We start from the raw sequence: 22,720 nt of genomic DNA on the forward strand, positions 1-22,720 counted from the left end.
ATAGGAAATGTAAAATGAGGTAGTGTTCATGGGCTCAATGCCCATTCAGAAATCAGATGGCAGAGAGGAAGAAGCTGTTCCTGAATCACTGAGTGTTTGTCTTCAGGTTTCTGTACCTCCTTGATGGGTAGCAATGAGAAGAGGACATGCCCTGGGTAATAGTGGTCCTTAATAATGGGTGTTCCCTTTTTGAGGCACACATGTGGAGATGTCTTGGATACTACAGAAGCTAGAACCCATGATGGAGCTGACTAATTTTACAACTTCTGTAACTTTGGATCCTGATAGGTTACTGCAGTTAAATTATTTGATTTCTGGTGGTAAATTTGCTTGTCTTTTGGGATGGTTAGCAACTGGCCACATGGTAGAAGACAGGGATGTGGCCAGGATCAGTGAGAGTTCATCTAGATAGCCAGGGACACAGTAAAGGCAGGAAAGGAAATAGTTAATTGATTTCAATACCTGAGGTTTAACAAGGCAGACAAACTCGCAATGTGGATTGGTTCTGGGACTAGCATATCACAACCATAACAGAAACATGGCTGAAAGAAGGGAAGGCCTGGCAACTGGCTACTCCTGGATACAGATGTACAGGTGTGACACAAGTGCAGGTGAGCCTGGAGAGGTGTGTCGCCTGGAGAGGACGTAACAGCTGTACTGGATTAACGTTCTTGGTAGATTGTTCTGTATGGCCAAATGGTTAGAAGTTGGAAACAAGAAGTCCAGTGTCACTCTAATGGGGCTGTATTATTGACCCCCTCCCATCCAATCATCAGTAGGAACTCGAGCTGATGTGTGGAGAAATTGCTCATTGTTGTAAGAATAATAGAGTTGTATTAGTGGGAGATGTTAATTTCCCTGGTATTGGCTGGGCCACCCAAAGTGTTAAGGGCCTGGATGGGATGGAATTTGTGAAATGTGCAGGAAAGTTTCCAGAGTCATTATTTGGAGGCCCCGACCAATGTTCCCTCTAATCTGTAACGACCATTGTCCGCAAGAATCTTGTGCTGTGCAGTTTTTTGTATGGTGACGACAACATGTACACACTGAATAATTTGTTCAATAAAAACAGTAAAAGTATGCCAGTTCTGACATCTGTAGACAAATCATCATAAACTCCACATTGTCAACACTGTCTGCATATCAGAAACTGGAAAAGGAAATGTGATGGTGTACGATCATGAAATGTACTTAACATGCCAGCGAGGTAGAGGGTGACAACCCTTCGTGTGCTAGTAGCAAAATCTGAAAGGGTCATCCCATGGACTCCAGGAAGAGATAGTTTAGGTGGATTCAAAATTGGCTTAGTGGCAAGAAACAGGTGGTGGTGGGTGAAGATTGTCTCTTGAAATGGCAGCTGCTGTACTGCAGGGATTGGTGTTGGGGTCATTGTTATAACTAAATAATCGGAATGCACTAGGCTTGATCAGTACACTTGTGGATGACACAAAATTGAAAGTGGCTGATGTTGAATAATTTATCACGGAGTACAAGCAGGTCTTGATCAGATAGGGAAGTGGGATGGATTTTGATAGAGGATGCAGTTTGGGAAGTCAAACCTGTGTAGGATTTGTACAGTGAGAAGTAGGGTGCAATGGAGTGTAATGGAACAGAGGGGTCCTGGAGTACAAGTGTATAGTTGTTGAAAGCAGCATTATGAGTAGATGGGGTGGGGGGAGAAGGTGTTTCGCTCATTGGCATTGAGTCAGGGCAGTGAATACAGTAATTGGGATGCTATGTTCAGGTCCAAGTACAGGATACTTGCCTTCATTAGCTGGCGCATAGAGAACATGAGCAGACACTTCATTGGTTAGGTCACAGACGCTATAGAAAGGACCTGATTTCTCTGAAATCTTTTTGCCTGAAAGAGATCTGAAAGGTTGGGTTTTCATGCAGAGGGTTAAATAGAACAAGGTGCCAGAGGAAGTGGTGAAGGCACAATTATAGTATTTAAAAGGCTTTTGGGCAGGTACTTGGATTGAATATCGAGGGAAATCAGATTAGTGTAATAAAGCATCAGAGTTGATGTGACTGAGCTGGGCCAAAGAGCCTGTTTCTGTGCTGTATGAGTTTATTCTTCCCCAGTTCTGATGAAAGTTCATTAACCTGGAATGTTCACTCTATTTCTTTCTACACACATTGTCGGGTACTTCCACCGTTTTCTGTTTTTCTGTTTTCCAGCACTTGTAGTAAATTGCTTTTGGATAGGTTACATTTGGACCCTTATCCAAGTTGAAAAGTATGTAAATAATCAAGGCCTCACTAGTTACAGCTTGGCAACTTTAAAATAGGCCATTTATCCCTTGGAACTTACAAATTGGCACTAGCAAGACATAGCGACATTTCGCGGCAGCAAACTACTATTAAATCAACACACATCAAAGTTGCTGGTGAGCGCAGCAGGCCAGGCAGCATCTCTAGGAAGAGGTACAGTCGACGTTTCAGGCCGAGACCCTTCGTCAGGACTAACTGAAGGAAGAGCTAGTAAGAGATTTGAAAGTTGGAGGGGGAGGGGGAGATCCGAAATGATAGGAGAAGACAGGAGGGAGAGGGATGGAGCCAAGAGCTGGACAGGTGATTGGCAAAAGGGATATGAGAGGATCATGGGACAGGAGGCCCAGGGAGAAGGAAAAGGGGGAGGGGGGAAAAACCCAGAGGATGGGCAAGGGGTATAGTCAGAGGGACAGAGGGAGAAAAAGGAGAGACAGAGAGAGAGAGAGAGAGAGAAAGAATGTGTGTGTATATAAATAAATAACGGATGGGGTACGAGGGGGAGGTGGGGCATTAGCAGAAGTTTGAGAAGTCAGTGTTCATGCCATCAGGTTGGAGGCTACCCAGACGAAATATAAGGTGTTCTTCCTCCAACCTGAGTGTGGCTTCGCTGAACACCTACGCTCTGTCCATCAGGGAAAGCAGGATCTCCCAGTGGCCACACATTTTAATTCCACGTCCCATTCCCATTCTGACATGTCTATCCATGGCCTCCTCTACTGTAAAGATGAAGCCACACTCAGGTTGGAGGAACAACACCTTATATTCCATCTGGTTAGCCTCCAACCTGATGGCATGAACATCGTACAGACTGTCCAAAGACCCAGCTCGTACAGACTATCCAAAGACCCAGCTCATACATACTGTCCAAAGACTCAGCTCCCAAAGGGAAATTACTAGCTGAAAATCGCAGTGATCGCAGTCCACAGAAAGAATATTTAATAGGGTATTTAAAAACGCAAACACAAGGAATTCTGCAGATGCTGGAAATTCAAGAAACACACATCAAAGTTGCTGGTGAACGCAGCAGGCCAGGCAGCATCTCTAGGAAGAGGTACAGTCGCTGATTCAGGCCGAGTCCCTTTGTCAGGACTAACTGAAGGAAGAGCTAGTAAGAGATTTGAAAGTGGGAGGGGGAGAGGGAGATCTGAAATGATAGGAGAAGACAGGAGGAGGGGAGGGATGGAGCCAAGAGCTGGACAGGTGATTGGCAAAAGGGATATGAGAAGATCATGGGACAGGAGGCCCAGGGAGAAAGAAAAGGGGGAGGGGGGGAAAACCCAGAGGATGGGCAAGGGGTATAGTGAGAGGGACAGAGGGAGAAAAAGGAGAGAGGAAAAGAATGTGTGTATATAAATAAATAACGGATGGGGTATGAGGAGGAGGTGGGGCATTAACGGAAGTTATAGAAGTCAATGTTTGTGCCATCAGGTTGGAGGCTACCCAGACGGAATATAAGGTGTTGTTCTTCCAACCTGAGTGTGGCTTCATCTTTACAGTAGAGGAGGCCATGGATAGACATGTCAGAATGGGAATGGGACGTGGAATTAAAATGTGTGGCCACTCGGAGATCCTGCTTTCCCTGATGGACAGAGCGTAGGTGTTCAGCGAAGCCACACTCAGGTTGGAAGAACAACACCTTATATTCCGTCTGGGTAGACTCCAACCTGATGGCATGAACACTGACTTCTCAAACTTCCGCTAATGCCCCACCTCCCCCTCGTACCCCATCTGTTATTTATTTATATACACACATGCTTTTTCTCTCTCTCCTTTTTCTCCCTCTGTCCCTCTCACTATACCCCTTGCCCATCCTCTGGGTTTTTCACCCCCTCCCCCTTTGCCAATCACCTGTCCAGCTCTTGGCTCCATCCCTCCCCCTCCTGTCTTCTCCTATCATTTCAGATCTCCCTCTCCCCCTCCCACTTTCAAATCTCTTACTAGCTCTTCCTTCAGTTAGTCCTGACGAAGGGTCTCAGTCCGAAACGTCGTCTGTACCTCTTCCTAGGGATGCTGCCTGGCCTGCTGCGTTCACCAGCATTTTTTGTGTGTGCTGCTATATGCAACCTTGATTTGTCTCCTTACAAGCATCCACAAAACGAAGAAACCCAGTAGAACCCATTTTAAAAAAAAAAGACCGACAGACACCCAGTGTGCAGAAGAAAAAACAAATTGTGCAAGCATTAAAAGTAAGCAAACAACATTTAGAACTGAAATTCATGAAAGTGAGTCCAAAGTCATGACACTGCAGCCAATCCAAGAGGCTGATGTTGCAGGCAACAGCCAGCGTCAGTTCAGCACGTAGGTGAGTAAACCTCGCGGGGCAGCGATGCTGAACACTGGCCCGTCCTGCTCTTCTGACCCTAACACCCTGACCTTTTCAATCTAGCCCAGTGCTTAAACTGGCCAAATAGCAAGTCAGTGCTTGCTCTCTGACCTGGGTTGTGTGGCTTCGATATGCTCTCTGGCCGGGGATCTGCTGCCTTGATTCAGCCCGAACTGAATCTTTCCAATTCAGCCCAGCGCTTAAATTGGTCAAACCTCCGTTTGTTCCTTGTTCTCGGGCCTGAGCCCGACTGCCTCGGCTCAGTTTGGCTGCTTTGAATAGTCTCCAATCGCAGCCAAACATTGGCTTCTTGCCTGCTCTTGGGCCTGAGCCCACCTCGATTTGTCATGTCTCCTCCACACTGCAACAGTCCTGCACCTTCGCGATTTCAGTTCACACCGCAAAACTGCCAGGTCGTGCGGGCGGTTCAAAGCTCAACTCCGACAGGGAAGTTGCAGACTACTGATTGCAGTGATCGTTTACCAGAAAAGTGTGTGATAAATAAGTAGTTAGTTGTTCTTGCTGCCAGCAAGCCATTGTTGTGCTTTACCAGTACTATCTTAATCTGCTTGTTAAACATCCTCTCTCTATGTAGATCGATGATTTGCAGATTGGTCTTTTACCTTGGATGCCTTGTCTTGGGGAGTTTATTTGACAGCCCAGTTGAGATTTATTCCTTTGTCAGAAAGTTTTGTTAGCCAGTGGGTCAATTTCAGCTTTATTACGTGCCATAAAATGTGAGAGACGTAACAAATAAAATTGTTGCCTTTCTTGTGTTTGTCAGTATTATAATTTTATCTGTTTATAAAATATTCCCAAAGGAAGAAGGTGTTCAACGTGGAAGAGATGAGGAAGAAAAGCGTAAAGAGATCACTTCTCACTTCCAAGTAACTCTAAATGATATCCAGGCACAGATGGAACAACACAATGAACGGAATTCCAAACTGCGCCAGGAAAACATGGAGTTAGCTGAGAAACTGAAGAAACTGATCGAGCAATATGAGCTGCGAGAGGAGGTAACGTTTGCCAGAGAGTGTCTGTTCGAAATGGAGTTTATTGTCTTGTTCTACGTCTGGTTAATTGAATTGGATGTGGTACTGTGGATTGCTAGAGATGAACAGGTTTTGTCAAGGATGACACAGTGCAAGGTTGAGGAATGGGACCCTGGGTCCACGCTTCAGGATCTTTCACTAATTTCAAGTATCGCACGCACTCTTATTGGGACTTCTATGTACTGATTAAGGAAACTTTACTGAACACATTTGACAAACTGAAGTTTTTTGAGAAGTGTTTTTTGTCTTATTTCCAATCAAATGTTCTGAAGCTATCAGCAAATATTTGGCCAAACTTCTTTCTATTACGTAAAACAAAATGCCAACTGCATTCATGCTCCTTCCAGGTGGCAAGTAGGGTAGAGATGTCTTTACTAGAAAATGTTTGATTTCAAATATTAACCCTTGTATCAAAGTATGTTCAGGCATTATATATGTAAAGACCCAGTATATGTGAAGACACAGTATATTCTGCTTCAAATAAACCCAAGGCTTGGATTGACAGGGGTGAGGTTTGGTGCAATGCTTTATATTGAAAGTATAGTTTGTCTCAGTGAAGTAAGCATCCTTTTGGCAAGTTCATTTGGTGAAAGCAAAGCAGGAGGCAGTGCATCAGCAAAATGCTACATGCAGGAATCAATTAACTGATTTTTGTGTTGAGATGGTATCAGTTTTTAATCATGAAAACTTGTTCACAGCACATTGACAAGGTGTTCAAGCACAAAGATCTACAACAGCAACTCATTGATGCCAAGCTCCAGCAAGCGCAGGAGCTGCTGAAGGAAGCGGAGGAAAGGCATCAGAAGGAGAAAGATTACGTGAGTTGTCAAACCCTTTGAACTTTCTCTCTCAATTATTATGCACATAAAGGCACCAGTGTTACTGAATGTGCTGATTTGATAACCATATACATTTTACAATGCCTTAAAAGGAGATTAAATATTTCAAGGCAATTTATGCGGTATAAACGGACAAAAATATTCACAATGCTGGAAAATAAATGATTTGGAGGTTTGGCCAAAAGTTAGTCAAAGAAGCAGTCTATTCATATCCTTGCTAATCATTATTTAGTCTCCTATTCCAGCACCAGGCCCATTAGTCTTCTGTACCTTGTCAATTCAAGGGCTTTAAGGGAATACTGACCTGACCACCTCAGGCATTGATTTACAAATAACTAATAACTCTGGATGAAAATCTTGCCCTCAACTTCCCTCCAGTGCTCTTCACTTTCACCTTAAACCTGAGTTCTCTGGTTTTACATGCCTGTTATGGGGAAAAGCTTCTCACTATCCTGTCTGTGCTCAAAATTTTGTACCCTTCCATCAGATCCCCACACCCTTCCCCCACCCCCATTCCTCTAGTCCAGAAAGCAAAACCAGATTACCTTGTCATTCCTCTGAACTGAAATGTTCCATCCAAGATAACATCCTGGTGTTTTTTCTCTCCACTCTCTCCGGTCCAAATCATGTCCTTGCAATATCCTCCTTTCTCAAGAATCCATCTCCCTCTGCCTATTTGGGCTCTCCTTCCACTGCCTCATGGGGAAGGAAGTTCCAAAGATTAGATTCTTTGAGAATAAGCAAGGGATGATCCCTTTAATGTGATTATGTGGGTGACCCCTTATGTTTGAACAATGAGCCAGTTCCAGATTCCCACAACAGGAAACAATTTCTCTATAACTGTGCAACACCACTCAGGATTGAACATGTCATAATTAAGCTACCTCCCTCTTGTAATCTTGAGAAAATGCAAGCCTCATCTGTCTAACCTGTCCCCATAGATAACCCAGCAACCTTCCCTGAACTGTTTCCAATGTACTGACATCCTTACGTTGGGAGACCTTACGCTGTTCTATATATTCCAGGTCCGGGCTCACCAGAGGCCTCATAACCAGATGAAGGATCTCACTCAAAACGTTGACCATCCAGTTCTCTATGGTCCTTCCACTGAGTTCCTGAAGTTTTTTTTGCTCGGGATTCCAGCATCTGTGTTCCCTTGTGTGTCAATAATCTTTTTATATTGTGCTTGATTCCCCGAGCAACGTGCTAACACCTGTAAGCTTTCCTAGTTGTTTCTTGTACTACACTGGATTGGAAGAGTCTAGTCCTAACATACACCACCTCCACCAACAAAAACCCAAACCAGTTCCCAACAAGGGTCTAGTCCTAACATACATCACCTCCACCAACAATAACCCAAACCAGTTCTCAACAAGGGTCTAGTCCTAACATACACCACCTCCACCAACAATAACCCAAACCAGTTCTCAACAAGGGTCTGGTCCTAACATACATCACCTCCACCAACAATAACCCAAACCAGTTCTCAACAAGGGTCTAGTCCTAACATACACCACCTCCACCAACAATAACCCAAACCAGTTCTCAACAAGGGTCTAGTCCTAACATACACCACCTCCACCAACAATAACCCAAACCAGTTCCCAACAAGGATCTAGTCCTAACATACATCACCTCCACCAACAATAACCCAAACCAGTTCCCAACAAGGGTCTAGTCCTAACATACACCACCTCCACCAACAGTAACCCAAACCAGTTTCCGGTGTGGGTCAATCAATGCCTTTCAAATGGCAAGGGAAAATGTTACACAAAACTTCTCGTGATGTTTTTGGAACTGATTTATGCTAGAACCTTTCCTGATATAAATTTCTAATTTTTAATTGAACAGTTAAAATAAACCTTTTATCGTGCTGGGTATGACATTTGGCATAATCAAGTTCAAATTCTGATCATTGTCATTCAACTCTATACCGCCAAACAAAGCAACACTCCTCCAGACCAAGGTACACAGCACAGTATGTGTATCTCACACACATCAGGTAATATTACCACAAACAAATTAACATATAATAGGGTGCCTTTACAACACGAGTTTAAAAAGTAAACAGTATAACACTACTGGTGCCTCGTATGTGGTGAGACCTGGGTGATGGCAGGAGTTCAGCTGCCTGAGGGAAGAAGCTGTTTACCATTCTAACAATTCTTGTCTTAATGCTATGGTACCTGCTGCCTGATGATGGGGTGGGGAGGGGGTCAAAGAGATTGTTGGACAGATTGGAGGGGTCATAATGTTTTAAATAATTAATTGAATGTAATCAGAAAGACCGTAGTAGCTGGAAACATCCAGCGAGTTGTGCAGTCTCTGTGGACAGAAAAATTTCAACCTGATTTGTTGTTGATTCCATTTTTCCTGAAACAATCAAATGTCCTTGTCCTTCCATAGAAACCTCTTTTTTTTTCTCTTCAATGTTTTACCTTCAACAGTGAGAGAAACTATAAGACAGCATGGTGGCATTAAGGGTGACACTAAGGGTAACATTATTACAGCAACAAAGGCCTTGGTTCAATTCCCACCACTGTATGTAAGGTGTCTGTATGTGCTCCCTGTGGCCATGTGGGTTTCCTCCAGACGCTCCAGCTTCCATCCACATGCCACAGACACAAGACCATAAGATATAGGAGCAGAATTAGGGCACTTGGCCCATCAAGTCTGCTCTGCCATTTCATCTTGGCTGATCCAATTTTCCTCTAAGCCCCAACTCCTGCCTTCTCTCCGTATCCCTTCATGCCCTGACCAATCAAGAATCTGTCAGCCTCTGCCATAAGTATACATAAAGACTAGGTCTCCACAGCTGCCTATGGCAAAAATTGCGCATGCTAGTAGGTTGGTCACATGGGTGTAATTGGGCCAACTGTTACCATCCTGTATCAAAATAAAATGAAAGTTTTAATCTTCAGGAAAAAGGTCCCAGCAGTGCCCGCACAGAACATACTGGATGGCTCTTCTACTGAGGTTACATGGATGGAATTGAGGAATAAAACAGGCAAGATCACATTAATAGACTGGATTTAGAGGAGCAATTCTGGAGAGAGATGGCAGACAGTTGCAAGTAAAATATGGCTGTGATAGATGATTTTAACTTTTGCATATTGACTAGGACTCCCATACTGTGAAAAGGGATAGTTTGTCAAATGTTAAGAAAAGTTTCTTTGATATGTAGAGGTCTCAACTAGTGTGAATGGATTATTGGATCTTCTGTTAGTGAACAAAACAGGGCAAGTGACAGAAGTGTGTGCAAGGGAGTACTTTGGATCTAGTGATTGCAATTCCATTAGTTTCAAGTTAATTATGGAGAAGGATGAGTCTGGTCCTTGGGTAGAGATTCTTAATTGGAGAAAGGCCAATTTTGATGGCATCAGAAATGATCTGGCAAGTGTTGGTTTGGATAGGTTGTTTTCTGGCAAAGGGATGCTGGGCAAGTTGGAGGCATTCAGAAGTGAAATATTGAAAGTTGATGGTCATGGAAAAGTGTGGCATAGAAACAGACACATCTAGTCCATACCAAACCATTTAAAGTGCCTACTCCCATTGACCTGCACCCAGACCATAGCCCTCCATAACCCTCCCATCCAAACTTCTTAAATCAAGCTTGCATGCTTGCACTCGTGCTGGCAGCTCGTCCCACACTCTCATGACTCTTGAGTGAAAAAGTTTCCCTTAAGCATTTCACCTTTCACTCTTTTTGGGAGCCTCTGTTGCTTTTGCTCAGTCAAATATTGATTAGGGATCCTATAAATTACTCACAGTTTTGTGCCATTAGTAATTTCTTGGCTCCAGCTAAAACAGATTGAAGAATGGTTTGAATTTACAAATAGTGAATGCCAGAAAATTAGGAAGTTTACATCAAACAGAAAATGTGGGGACTACTCAGCTGGTCGTGGTGCATCTGTGAGAAGAGAAACAGAGCTGATGTTTCCTCATAATTGGAATGGAGACAATGAACTAGTTCAGCTGCAGAGACTACATGATGGGGTTGTCTCTCAGGGTTAAACAGAGTAACCATAGATGAACTGTAAACAAGATTATCAGGTTAGTGAGTGAATGGGGGCAGTTTTAGAGTGAGAACATGAAGAAAGAATGTTAGTTGTGCAATATAGAACAGGAAGGCCCAGCAAAGCTGGTGGGGCAACTTCGCTCTTCAGAGGGACAAAGAAGGGATGGGGTAGACAGACAGACTTTTTCAGAGTGGGAATGTCAAATACATTTATGATGAGATTAGATGTGGGGGCGTTTGTTTCTTTACAGGGTGGTGGGTGTTTGGAACAAGCTGCCAGGCATAGTGATGGAAATGTGTACGATCATGGTGTTTAAGAAGTTTTTAGATAGGCGCAGGAATATGGAGGGATCTGGATCCCGTACAGGCAGAAGTGATCAACTTTAAATTTGCACCACGTTGACGAGAGGCTTTGGTGAGAGGCTAAGAAGAAAGACCGATAAGTTTTACTTTTCACTTTACCCTTAGAATGAGTGCAGTGAGGAAGTCAGTTAGGCCAGTAGTGTCGAGGAAATCTGCAGATGCTGGAAATTCAAGCAACACACACAAAAAATGTTGGTGAACGCAGCAGGCCAGGCAGCAACTATAGGAAGAGTTACAGTCAATGACTTGGGCCAAGACCCTTCATCAGGACACAAAAACTAATCCTGAAGCCAACTGGAGTAAGTTGGTGGCAGAGACACATTCCAAGGAAGGATATATGGCTGTAATAGTGAGTCTGAGTCAAAATGTGGTCAAAAAGTTGAAGGGTTGAAGAAATTATAGATGGGGAGCAGTGAGAGAGGGTTTCACTAAACTCCCGTCGAAGAGAAGATCTAAACTTCAGTGTAGGCATCACTGGAAGAGGCTTCGCAGTAGTGAACTTAAAAACGCAGACACGAGGAAATTCTGCAGATGCTGGAAATTCAAGCAACACACACAATAAATGCTGGTGAACGCAGCAGGCCAGGCAGCATCTGTAGGAAGAGGTACAGTTGACGTTCCGGCCCAAAACATCGACTGTTCCTCTTCCTATAGATGCTGCCTGGTCTGCTGCGTTCACCAGCACTTTTTGTGCATGTAGGCCAGTAGTGTACTTCTCTTGTAGGATGTGGGAGATCAGGGAGACTCCTGTGTCCCTGAGAACTAGGCCTGTGCAGTGTGACGAGCTCCAGCTCCTCGCTGTCTTCATTAAGGAACCATACGGGATGGTGAGCATTTTGAAGATGAGAGTTTCAGTGAAGTGGTCACTCCTGAGGTACAGGTGGCAGATGTGTAGGTGAGTGCCAGGAGAAACAAAAGTCACAGACAGACAGTGCAGGGTACCAGAGTCAGCAGTTAGGAGGGCTAAAAAGGGTTATGAAATTCTTGGTCCTACTTGCCAAGAACATAAAGGCAGTTTGTACATCTAGCGTAGCTGAAAAGGGGATAGGTCCACTCGTCAAAGATGTGTGCAGCCGGAGGAAGTGGCTGAGGTCCTCGTCAGCAACATTCCCTCTAATTTTTTAAAAACGGCTGCACAGACCAGCCATAGCTCCGAGTAGAAAAACTTTACACAACCTGAAAATTACCTGAAACACTAAAGGGGGTGTAGCTCTGTAGCAAGGTGGGGGGGCAGCTGAGGGCTTACAGGCTTAATTTAAGGAATGAATTGCTTACTATAACCATTTGATCTTCAGTGCCTCAGAGCTGATAGCAATAATCACATAATTACCTCATCTCTTGCAAACCCACTGTTCTCTTAGACTTTGCTTGAAGCACGTTATAGTTGTTGAAAAGCAATGTGACACTTGTGCATTTAGCATATCATGGCTGCAGAAATCGTGCTATTTCTGGGCCCAGCCCACACATTATTGCTGTTTGCTACGGCAGTACAGTGTTACCTGGTATGATTCCATACTCTAATCATGCAGTGATGCAGTTTCTGTGAATTAGGATATGGTGTTCAATGGGGTAGAGTTCAGAATCTGCACTCTTGAATGGTCTTGACCACGTTTCTCTAGCTCACAGCCTAACAGAGATATCACTGCCCCACTTTATGTACCACCTTCAAGATGACACCATTGAACAGCGTGGCCTGTGGTGATGTCCTGCTGACTGATCACGAAACTACTTTTCTTTCCAATATGATGCTACTACTGAGCTGTATGCAATTTTAACTTGATTTCCAGATTTATTTTCATTTGTGATTGAGTGGGAAGATAGAGGTGTGGGATGATTTATGTCCTGAAAAACGTAAATTTCTCTACACAACAAAGAGTTCTGGCTGCAGAACTCCAACCAGAAGAGACTGGAGACAACAAAATCTTGGACAGATTCGGGGCTTGTCACGTTTCCCCAGTTTCTCTTTCCACAGATTCCTGAACTGATGGCTGTTTCCAACATTCATTCAGAACATAGAACATAGAATAGAACAGTACAGCACATAACAGGCCCTTTGGCCCACAATGTTGTGCCGACCCTCAAACCCTGCCTCCCATATAACCCCCCACATTAAATTCCTCCATATACCTGTCTAGTAGTCTCTTAAACTTCACTAGTGTATCTGCCTCCACCACTGACTCAGGCAGTGCATTCCATACACCAACCACTCTCTGAGTAAAAAACCTTCCTCTAATATCCCCCTTGAACTTCCCACCCCTTACCTTAAAGCCATGTCCTCTTGTATTGAGCAGTGGTGCCCTGGGGAAGAGGTGCTGGCTATCCACTCTATCTATTCCTCTTATTATCTTGTACACCTCTATCATGTCTCCTCTCATCCTCCTTCTCTCCAAAGAGTAAAGCCCTAGCTCCCTTAATCTCTGATCATAATGCATACTCTCTAAACCATGCAGCATCCTGGTAAATCTCCTCTGTACCCTTTCCAATGCTTCACATTTCACCCTGGAAATGGTGACACAGATGATTATGGAAGTAAGGAGGTATTTGGCACACTCCCCTAGGCAAAGGCATTGAGAATAAGAGTTGGGATATCATGTTGCAACTGTACAAAACTTTGGTCAGGATGCACGGAGCATTGTCAACCATTCTGGTCTTCTCGCTGCAGGAAGGATGTGGCATTAGAGTTCACTGGAACATTTCCTTGCTAGAAGAAATAAAAGTGTAGGCTGTTTTCTAAATGGAGGGAAAATTCAAAAATATGAGGTGCAGAGAGAATTAGGAGTCCTCTTGCAGGATTCCCTGAAGATTAATTTGCACGTTGAGTGAGGAAGGCAAATCTGATGGCGGCATTTGTTTGGAGAGGACTAGAATATAAAGCAAGGATGTAATGCTGAGGCTTTATAAAACACTGGTGAGGCCTCATTTGGAGTATTGTGAGCAGTTTTGGCCCCCTTTTCTAAGAAATGATGTGCTGACATTGGAGAGGATTCAAAAGGTTTACGAAAATGATTCTAGGATTGAAAAGCTTGTCATATGAGGAGTGTTTGGCTCTGGGCCTGTATTCACTAGAATTCAGAAGAATGAGGATGACCTTAGTGAAACCTATTGATTGTTGAAAGACCTCGATAGAGTGGATGTGGAGAGGATGTTTCCTATGGCGGGAGAGTCTTAAACCAGAGGACATAGCCTCAGAATAGATGGATGTCCTTTTAGAATGGAGATGAATTGGAATTTCTTTAGCCAGGAAGTGGTGAATCTGTGGAATTCTTTGCCACAGGCGGCTGTGGAGGCTGTCTTTATGTATATTTAAGGCAAAGGTTGATAGATTTCTTGATTAATCAGGGCATGAAGAGATAGAGGCAGGAGATTGAGGCTGAGAGGGCAATGGATCAGCCATGATGAGATGGCAGAGCAGACTCGATGGACCAAGTGGCCAAATTCTGTTCCTATAACTTGTGGTCAAATAGTCTTGGGAGAGATATACAGGGCTTATTCTCCCCAAAAATCAGGGGTTCAGGTTGTATAAGTTTTGGACTGGATTGATAGACATTGCTCATAGTGAGGGAGTCTAAAACTAGAGGAGAAATGGAGATCTGAGGGTCAAGTTTTTGACACAAGGGACTGTAGTTATATGAAAGGAGCTGACAGAGGAACTGGTCGAGGCAGATGCAATTACAGCATCTTGTGTAGGAAGGGAGTAGAGGGCTACGAGGCGTAGAGTGGCTGAATAAGAGTAGAAAGTAGCATCGACAAGTTGGGCAGAAAGGACAGTCCCTCTGCACTAAGATGCCATTTGGGGCACTTGCCTTCTTTGGCTGGAAGATAAAACTTTATAAAACATTGTTTAGGCCACAGCTGCAACATTGTGTACCATTCTGGTTGCCATGTTAAAGGAAAAATATGGAGAGGTACAGAAGATACTACCCAGGATGTTGCCTGAGGTGGAATGTTTCAGCTGAGGAGAAACTAGATAGGTTGGATTACATTTTCTCTGGAGCTGAGGAGGGACCTGACTTGTACAAAATTGAGGGGCATGGATGGAAGGAAACCTTTCTACATAGCAGTCACCTCTGTGACCAAAGGGCAGATGTTTAAGATGAGGAATATGTGGTTTAGGGCAATTTAAGGAAGAGCTTTTCACCTAGAGAGTGATTGCATTCTGAAACATGCTGCCTGAGAAGGTGGAGGAGGTCGGTCCTCTCATAATGTACTTGACTGATAATGGATAAGGGCCAAATGCTGTTAATGGAATTAGTATCGATAGGTGCTCAATAGCAGAGATGACACAAACAATTCTTCAGTGTGGACATGCTTCCTCTTGATGCTTATGTTTCATAATACAACAAAGGTTAATTATTCCATTTTAACTCCCTAATATCCAGCATTGGAATACAGCTATATATAATTCTAAATTTATCTAGTGTAAACATGTCTTTTCAATATCTGCCAATACATGCAAAACACTGGAATTATCAGCAGCTTGCTTTGAGATTGACGACTTTTGTGTGAACTTTATCTTTTTTGGCCTTGAAGAATAACGCTTCCTCTCTATAATGGGCTATATTTAGACTTGTGATGAACACATTTAAAATATTGCTAAATGATTTCTAACCATTTTGTCTTTTGCCTGGGCTTCAGCTTTTAAAGGAGACTGTGGAAAGCCAGCGAATGTGTGAACTTATGAAGCAACAAGAAGTTCACCTGAAACAGCAGGTCTGTTGAAGACGACCTTTTCACATTCTTGTGATCAGATATGCTAAAGCAAAGTATTTATTTGCTGATGATATGAAAATGATCCATTGCATTCATAGAATTGATTTGTTTCCTGGTCCTGTACGTGAAGCTGTATATGTAATTGGAGTGATCTTGGTGAGGTGAATATAAACAGGGGTCCTTTTCCCGAAATCTCTCTGTCTCCATCTCTGGAGCCAGGCTGTCTACTGATATATTTTATAAATGTACTGACTCTTATAACTATCTTAAATATACCTCTTCTCGCCCTGGCGCTTGTTTAAAAAAAAAATCAGATGTTCTCAGGATAAGGCTTTCTATTCCAGAACATCTGATGTCCTCCTCCTTGCCTTCTACAACTGATGCTGCCTTCGACCTGATTTCCTCATTTCCCGGACATCTGTCTTTGCCCATCTTTCTGCCACCTTAACAGGGAAAGTTCCCTTTGTCCTCACCTGCTACCAACGAGACCCCACATTATTCTCCACAACTTCTGCCATCTTCAAATAAGATCCTGTCGCTAAACACATCTTTACTTCCCACCCACTCTCCGCTTTCTGCAGGGATCATGCTCTATGTGAGTCTCTTGTCCGTTCATCCCTCTCCGCCAATCTTCCACTTGGCACTTATCCCTGCAAGTGAATGAAGTGCTCCACCTACCCATTTGCTTCCTCCCTCGCCTCCATTCAGGGCCCTGAACAGTTTTTCCAGGTGAGGCAACACTTCACCCGCGAATCTGTTGGAGTCGTCTATTGTGTCTGGTGCTCCCAGTGCAGCCTCCTCTACATTCGTGAGACCTGACGTAGAAGCAGCCAGCCCTTTCAATTCCACTCCCCATTTCCATTGCAACATGTCAGTCCGTGGCTGCCTGTACTGCCACGATGAGGTCACTCTTGGGTTGGTGGAGCAACACCTCATTCCGTCTGGGTAAACTCCAACCTGACTGAATGAACATCGTTTTTCCTAAATTCTGGTAATTTCTTTCCCCTCCTATTTCTCTCTTTATCCATTCGCCATTCTGTCTTCCCTCTCACCCTTTCTGTTCTCCTCTCCTCCCCGTCACTTCCCTCTTCTGCCCCTCCACTTCCCTTTCTTCCATAGGCCACTATCCTTTCATAACAGATTACTTCTCCTTCAGCCCTTTATATTTTTCACCAATCACCCCCCCCCCAACTCAGCCACCTTGCCCCTCATCTGGTCTCACCTATCACCTGGTAGCTTATATTCCTTCCTTCCTTCCACACTCTTATTCTGGCTTCTTGCCCTGTCCTTTCCAGTCCTGAAGGAAGGGTCTCAGCCTGAAATGTCGACTGTTTAGTCCTTTCTGTAGATGCTGCCTGACCTGCTCGAGTTCCCCCAGTGTTTTAATGTGGTCCAAAAGATCACCACTCATTTACCAACCATTCCCTAGCTTCCTTCATTTTCTGCACAGTAAAACCTGAAGAGTAGTATTCATTAAAATTCACTCCTATTTCCTTTTGTTCCACACACACATGACTATTTTCTCCCTATCCACTGTTTTAGTCTGTCTATAGAATCTGTTGATTTAACTTCCTCTGCCTGCTAGGTCCTACTCATAGCCTCTTTCCCCCTCCCAACTTCTGTCTGATGTGAACTCCTACACTTCTAAAGTTCAAAGTAGAAGTATTATCTAAGTGCAAGTATGTCATTGTATACACCATGAGATTCATTTTCTTGTGGGTATTTATGGTAAATACAAAGAAACAACAAAAAGCAAGCATCATCATCATAAATGAGCAGTAAATATTGAGAATCCTTGAGAGTGGGTCCATGGGTTATGGAAACAGTTCAGTGTTGGGGTGAGTGAAGTTATTCCCTCTGGTTCAAAAGCCTGATGGCTGAGGGACAATAACTGTTTCTGAACCCTGTGGTCTGGGTTCTGAGGCTCCTGTACCTTCTTCCAGATGGCAGCAGCAAGAAGAGAGCATGGCCTGGATGGGGGGGGGGGGGGGGTTGTCTCTGGTGGCGGATGCTGCTTTCCTGTGACAGTTGTCCTTGTAAATGTGTTCAGTGGTGGGATGGGCTTTATGCATGATGGTCTGAACTGTATCCATTACTTGCTACTTGAAATCATCAAGAGATTCACAGGCTCCCAATTCCCTATGCACAACAAATGCTTCCTTGCTTTACTTAACCTGAGCCTCACTATTTCTCATCAGCCAGGATTCCCTAAACCGGCAAGCCTTGCCCTTTAGTCTTAACAGGAACAGGCAGGCCCTGAGCTCCTGACACCACACGTTTAAAGGCAGACATTCCTTTCCCTATGAACAATCTTGCTCTATCAGCCACCGCAAGTTCCTGCTCAGTGGTTAAGAGTTTGTTCTGCCCCAATTCAGAACCTGTGAATCTGTCTTATCTTTCTCCATAATTATTTAAAAAATAATACAGTTATGGTCACTGGACCAAAGTGCTTGTTGACAGATACTTCTGCATTGCTGTACCGTATTCCCCAGGTAGCGATCCAGTGTTTACCCTCTAGTAGGTCCCCCAGTTTATTGATCAAGGAAGGTATATTTCACATTCTTGAAGTACTGAAAAATGATAAAACTTCAGAATCCAAGTTACTGCAGATTTCCAGCATCTGCAGTCTCTCTCAATTCTACTGTTAATGCTTGTTTACTTTATATTTTATTAGCTGGCACTCTACACTGGAAAGTTTGAAGAATTCCAGACTACTCTGTCGAAAAGCAACGAAGTTTTTACAACCTTCAGACAAGAGATGGAAAAGGTAAAGTTTAGCACTTTGAAGATGTGCCATATACAGGCTGATGGTTTGTAACTTAACAAGCTGTTTGGCTTATCATAGCATGCAAATTTAGCTGTAATGTTTTTCCAATAAAGCAACTCAGATGTTTTAAGTATTGGTAATTGCAAGAGTTAGCAACTTTATAATAAACTTTATCAAAACCCTCTGTACTAAACCTCCTTAATTTTCTGAGTGGAAATTTTGAGGTTCTGTTTTATAAATCTTGTGACCCAAATTTTAGTGGTGCATTCTCCTTGAGTAACTTGCGATTCTCTATTTTGCTTCAGGCACGAGTTTGAAGCAGAAAATCTGTGTTACACTATACCACTGATCGCATTTACTCTGTTACTCTGTGTTGGCACTAAATTATTATCCTTTGGATTACAGAAATGATCTTGAAGACACTCTTCATCGGGACATTATTATCCACTCAAGATTATAAGTGGGATAAATCCTTATGCCTGATAATAAAAAGCTAAATATAGAAAGGAACAAAATTGCCATTATGTAGAATAGGTGTAATTGCCAATTTATCCCTATTAGTACCAAGCCCTAGAAAGAAACGTTTAACTTAGAAACAGTAGCCTGTCTCACCATTCTGATGAAATATGCCCAGGTTATTGAGAGAGGTGAGAGCTGAGAGCTAAGGTTTCTGGGGCTTTGATCAAGGTCTGGTGATGCACTGGCAGGGCCTTTGTTCAAGAAAGGAAATAGGCAAGTCCTTAAATTATAGACCAGTGAGTCTCACATCAGTGGTAAGGAAAGGAATGGACAGGATTCTTATGGGTAGAATTTATGATCATTCAAAAAGCATAGTCTAATTAGGGACAGTCATCACGGCTTTGTGTTGGGGCAGGTCATTTCAGACCAACTGGATCGAGGTTTTTAAAAGGGGGATGATGGTGATTGAATATGCCAGAGCGCACAGAATGCTGGAGGAACTCTGCAGCATCTGTGGGGGGAAATGAGCAATTATTGTTTCAGGCTGAGACCCTTCATCAGGACTGGAAGCGAAGAGGGCAGAAGCCATTTCCTTCCATTAATTGTATCATTTCTTAATGCATGCATTACTAAATGACAATAAAAGAGGACTGCGTGTCTTCATAATCTAATACTGCCTGACCTGTTGAGTTCCTCCTGCATTTTGAGTGTGTGCTTAAGATTTCCGGCATCTACACAGTCTCTCATCTCTGTGGTGAAGGTACAGCCGTGGATTTAGTGAGGAATTCACCAAGGTTTCGTGTGGTGGGTTCATCCAGAAGCCACGGTGACTTGACTGATTGGATCCAAAAGGCTTCCCATCGAAGTGGGGACATAGTATCATAGCAGTTAGTATAACATTATTACCGCACCAGGAACTCGGGTTCAGTTTCTGAAACTGTCTGTGAGGAGTTTGTACGTTCTCTTTGTGACTGTATGAGTTAATTTCTGGTGCTGCAGTGTCCTCCCACATACGAAAGAAGGTAAGGGTTAGTGATGGTCACATGGGTGTAATTGGGTAGTGTGGGCTCATTGTACCAAAAGGGCCTATTACAATGTTGTATCTGAAAATAAATCTAGATTAAAAAATAAGACAAGTGTAGTTGTGGCTGGGTCTTATTCTGGATAGAAGTCTATGTGACTAGTGTTCTACGGGGACACTGGTGTCTTCCCTATCATTGTGGGGGATTTCAACTAGGCCATCTTGAAGTCTTTGAACAGCTATCACCAACATATCATTTGTGAAACCAGAGGAGTCAACACATCTGACCACCATCAAGAACACTGGCCTTGCCAACCCGCGCCTACGCTTTGGAAAGTCTGATCACCTGGCTGTACTTCTTCTCCTAGTGTATCGGCAGAGACTAAAGATCACAGCACCAGTGAGGACCAAGAAGGCATGGTCAAGCGAAGTGGAGCAGTGCTTACGGAACTGCTTTAAGTCGGTGGACTGGACGATATTGGGGGATTCATCTCTGAGTCTGAATGATGTGCCACAGTTGGCACTGACTTCATCAAGATTTATGTTGATGAGTGTGTATTGGACATGCCCAAACTAAAAGCTGTGGCTGAACCAGGAGATATGTAGTCTGCTCAGGGCTAGGTCTGTGAGATTCAAGAGTGGTGATCCAGAACATGCACAACCTTTGGAAAGCTATCTTAAGTGTGAAGGAAGAAAACAGTTCCTGTTGAGGATAGAGATGTAATTGGATGCACATAGGGTCTGGCACAGCTTGGAGCCATTACTTTCCTACACGGCAAAACCTAACGCCATGAATTGCAGTGATTCATCATTAAGGACCCCCCTCACCCAGGGCGTGTCCTCTTCTCATTACTACCACCAATTCACTCAACATTTCAGGTATAGTTTCTTCCCTTCTGCCATCAGATCTCTGAATGGGCAATGAACTCATGAACACTGTCTTTTTTTCCCCTCTTTTTCTGTACTACTTCTACTGCCTTCATACTGTGTTGTACAAAGTTAACCAGGGAGATCAGAATCCGGTTTATTTTCACTGGCATGTGTCACGAAATCTGTTAACTTAGCAGCAGTACAATGCAATACATGATCATATAGAAAGAAAATAATTAAACTGATTACTCTGTGTGTGTGTGTGTAAATATGATATATCAAAAACAATATATATTTAAAACGAAAAAGTGAGGTAGTGTTTGCGTTCAATGACCATTCAGGAATCGGATGGCAGAGGGGAAGAAGCTGTTCCTGAATCACTGAGTGTGTGCCTTCAGGCTTCGGTACCTCCTGCCTGATGGTAACAGTGAAAAAAGGGCATGCCCTGGGTGCTGGAAGTTCTTAATAATGGATGTTGCCTTTCTGAAGAACTTCTCCTTGGGGATGTCTTGGATACTACAGAGGCTAGTACCCAAGATAGAGCTGACTAATTTTACAACTTCCTGTAGCTTCTTTTGATCCTGTGCAGTAGCCCCTGCCCCCATACCAGGCAGTGATACAGCCTGTAAGAATGGTCTCCATGGTACATCTATAGAAGTTTTCGAGTGTTTTAGGTGACAAACTAAATCTCTTCAAACTCCTATTGAAATATAGCTGTATTATAGTCTTGCCTTCTTTATAGCTGCATCAGTATGTTGTTACCAGGTTAGATCCTCAGAGATCTTGACACCCAGGAACTTGAAATTGTTCACTCTCCACTTCTGATCCCTCCACGAGGATTGGCTCGTGTTTCCTTGTCTTACCCTCTCTGAAGTCCACAATCAACTCTTTTATCTCACTGACGTTGAGTCCCAGGTTGTTGCTGCAACACCACTCAATTAGCTGGTATATCTGGCTCCTGTACACCCTCATCTCCATCTGAGATTCTACCAACAGTGGCTGCATCATCAGCAAATGTTATGGGTGGTATTTGAGCTATGCCTAGCCACACGGTCATAGACATAGAGAGAGTAGAGCAGTGGGCTAAGCACACACCCCTGAGGTGCGCCCGTGTTGATTGTCAGCGAGGAGGAGATATTATCACCAATCTGCACAGATTGTGGTCTTCTGGTTGGGAAGCAGAGGCCCAGGTTCTTTAGCTTATTGATTATTTAAACACCTTCTCAAAAATGTTAACCCCTTCATTCCTGTGAATCATCCTCGTGATGCTCTTCTGGACTCTCTCAAATGACAACACATCCTTTCTGAGATAAGAGGCCCAAAACTGTTAACAATACTCTAAGCGTGACCTTATAAAGGCGTAATTATTCCCCTTGAAATCAATGCCAACATTGCATTTGCTGCCTTTACCATAGACTCAACCTGTAAATTAACCTTGTGAAATCTTGCACGAGGACTCCTTAGTACCTCTGCACCTCTGTTGTTTGAATTTTTTCTCCATTTGGATAATAGTCTGCACTATTGTTCCTTTTACCAAAATGCATTATCATACATTTCCCAGCACTGTATTCCAATGCCACTTTTTTTGCCCATTCCTCCAATTTGTCTAAGTCCTGCTGCAATTTCATTGCTTCCTCAGCACCGCTCACACTTCCAGCTATCTTTGTATCATCCGTTAGCTTTGCCACAAAGCCATCAATTCCATTATCTAAACTATTGATCTAAATCATTATATTCGATCTTGCTTGATAATTGATGGTCAACCCTGTCTTTGCACTTTCTTCGATTTTACCAAGTATTTCTTGGAGCTTCTCTTGAGAAGTAGTTATTAGCACTGTGTCGTCTGGGTATTGTAGGTTGTTCAGATTGTATCCACCAGTTATCATGCCTGAAATACTACCAATTTCTCTTAAAATTTTCTCACTATAGAGGTTGAATAGGTGAGGCGGGAGAATGCAACCCTGTCTGACTCCCCTCTTAATCCGGACAAAGTTGCGTCTCATTTACAATTCTCATTCCTGCGC

At 43.4% G+C, this 22,720-nt stretch overlaps 1 protein-coding gene across 2 annotated transcripts in view; it reads left to right on the forward strand.

Annotated features, from left to right (window-relative positions):
* LOC134338906 (alpha-taxilin-like) overlaps positions 1-22,720 on the forward strand; it is a 48,890-nt gene that overhangs the window by 21,022 nt on the left and 5,148 nt on the right. For both annotated transcript variants that reach the window (XM_063035086.1, XM_063035087.1), the window contains 4 exons: positions 5,419-5,613; positions 6,348-6,467; positions 15,505-15,579; positions 18,254-18,346. In XM_063035086.1, coding sequence (XP_062891156.1) covers positions 5,419-5,613; positions 6,348-6,467; positions 15,505-15,579; positions 18,254-18,346 — 483 coding nt within the window. The remainder of the gene's footprint in view (positions 1-5,418; positions 5,614-6,347; positions 6,468-15,504; positions 15,580-18,253; positions 18,347-22,720) is intronic.

The sequence above is a fragment of the Mobula hypostoma genome, chromosome 28 (assembly GCF_963921235.1).
Source record: "Mobula hypostoma chromosome 28, sMobHyp1.1, whole genome shotgun sequence".
Lineage (NCBI taxonomy): Eukaryota > Metazoa > Chordata > Chondrichthyes > Myliobatiformes > Myliobatidae > Mobula > Mobula hypostoma.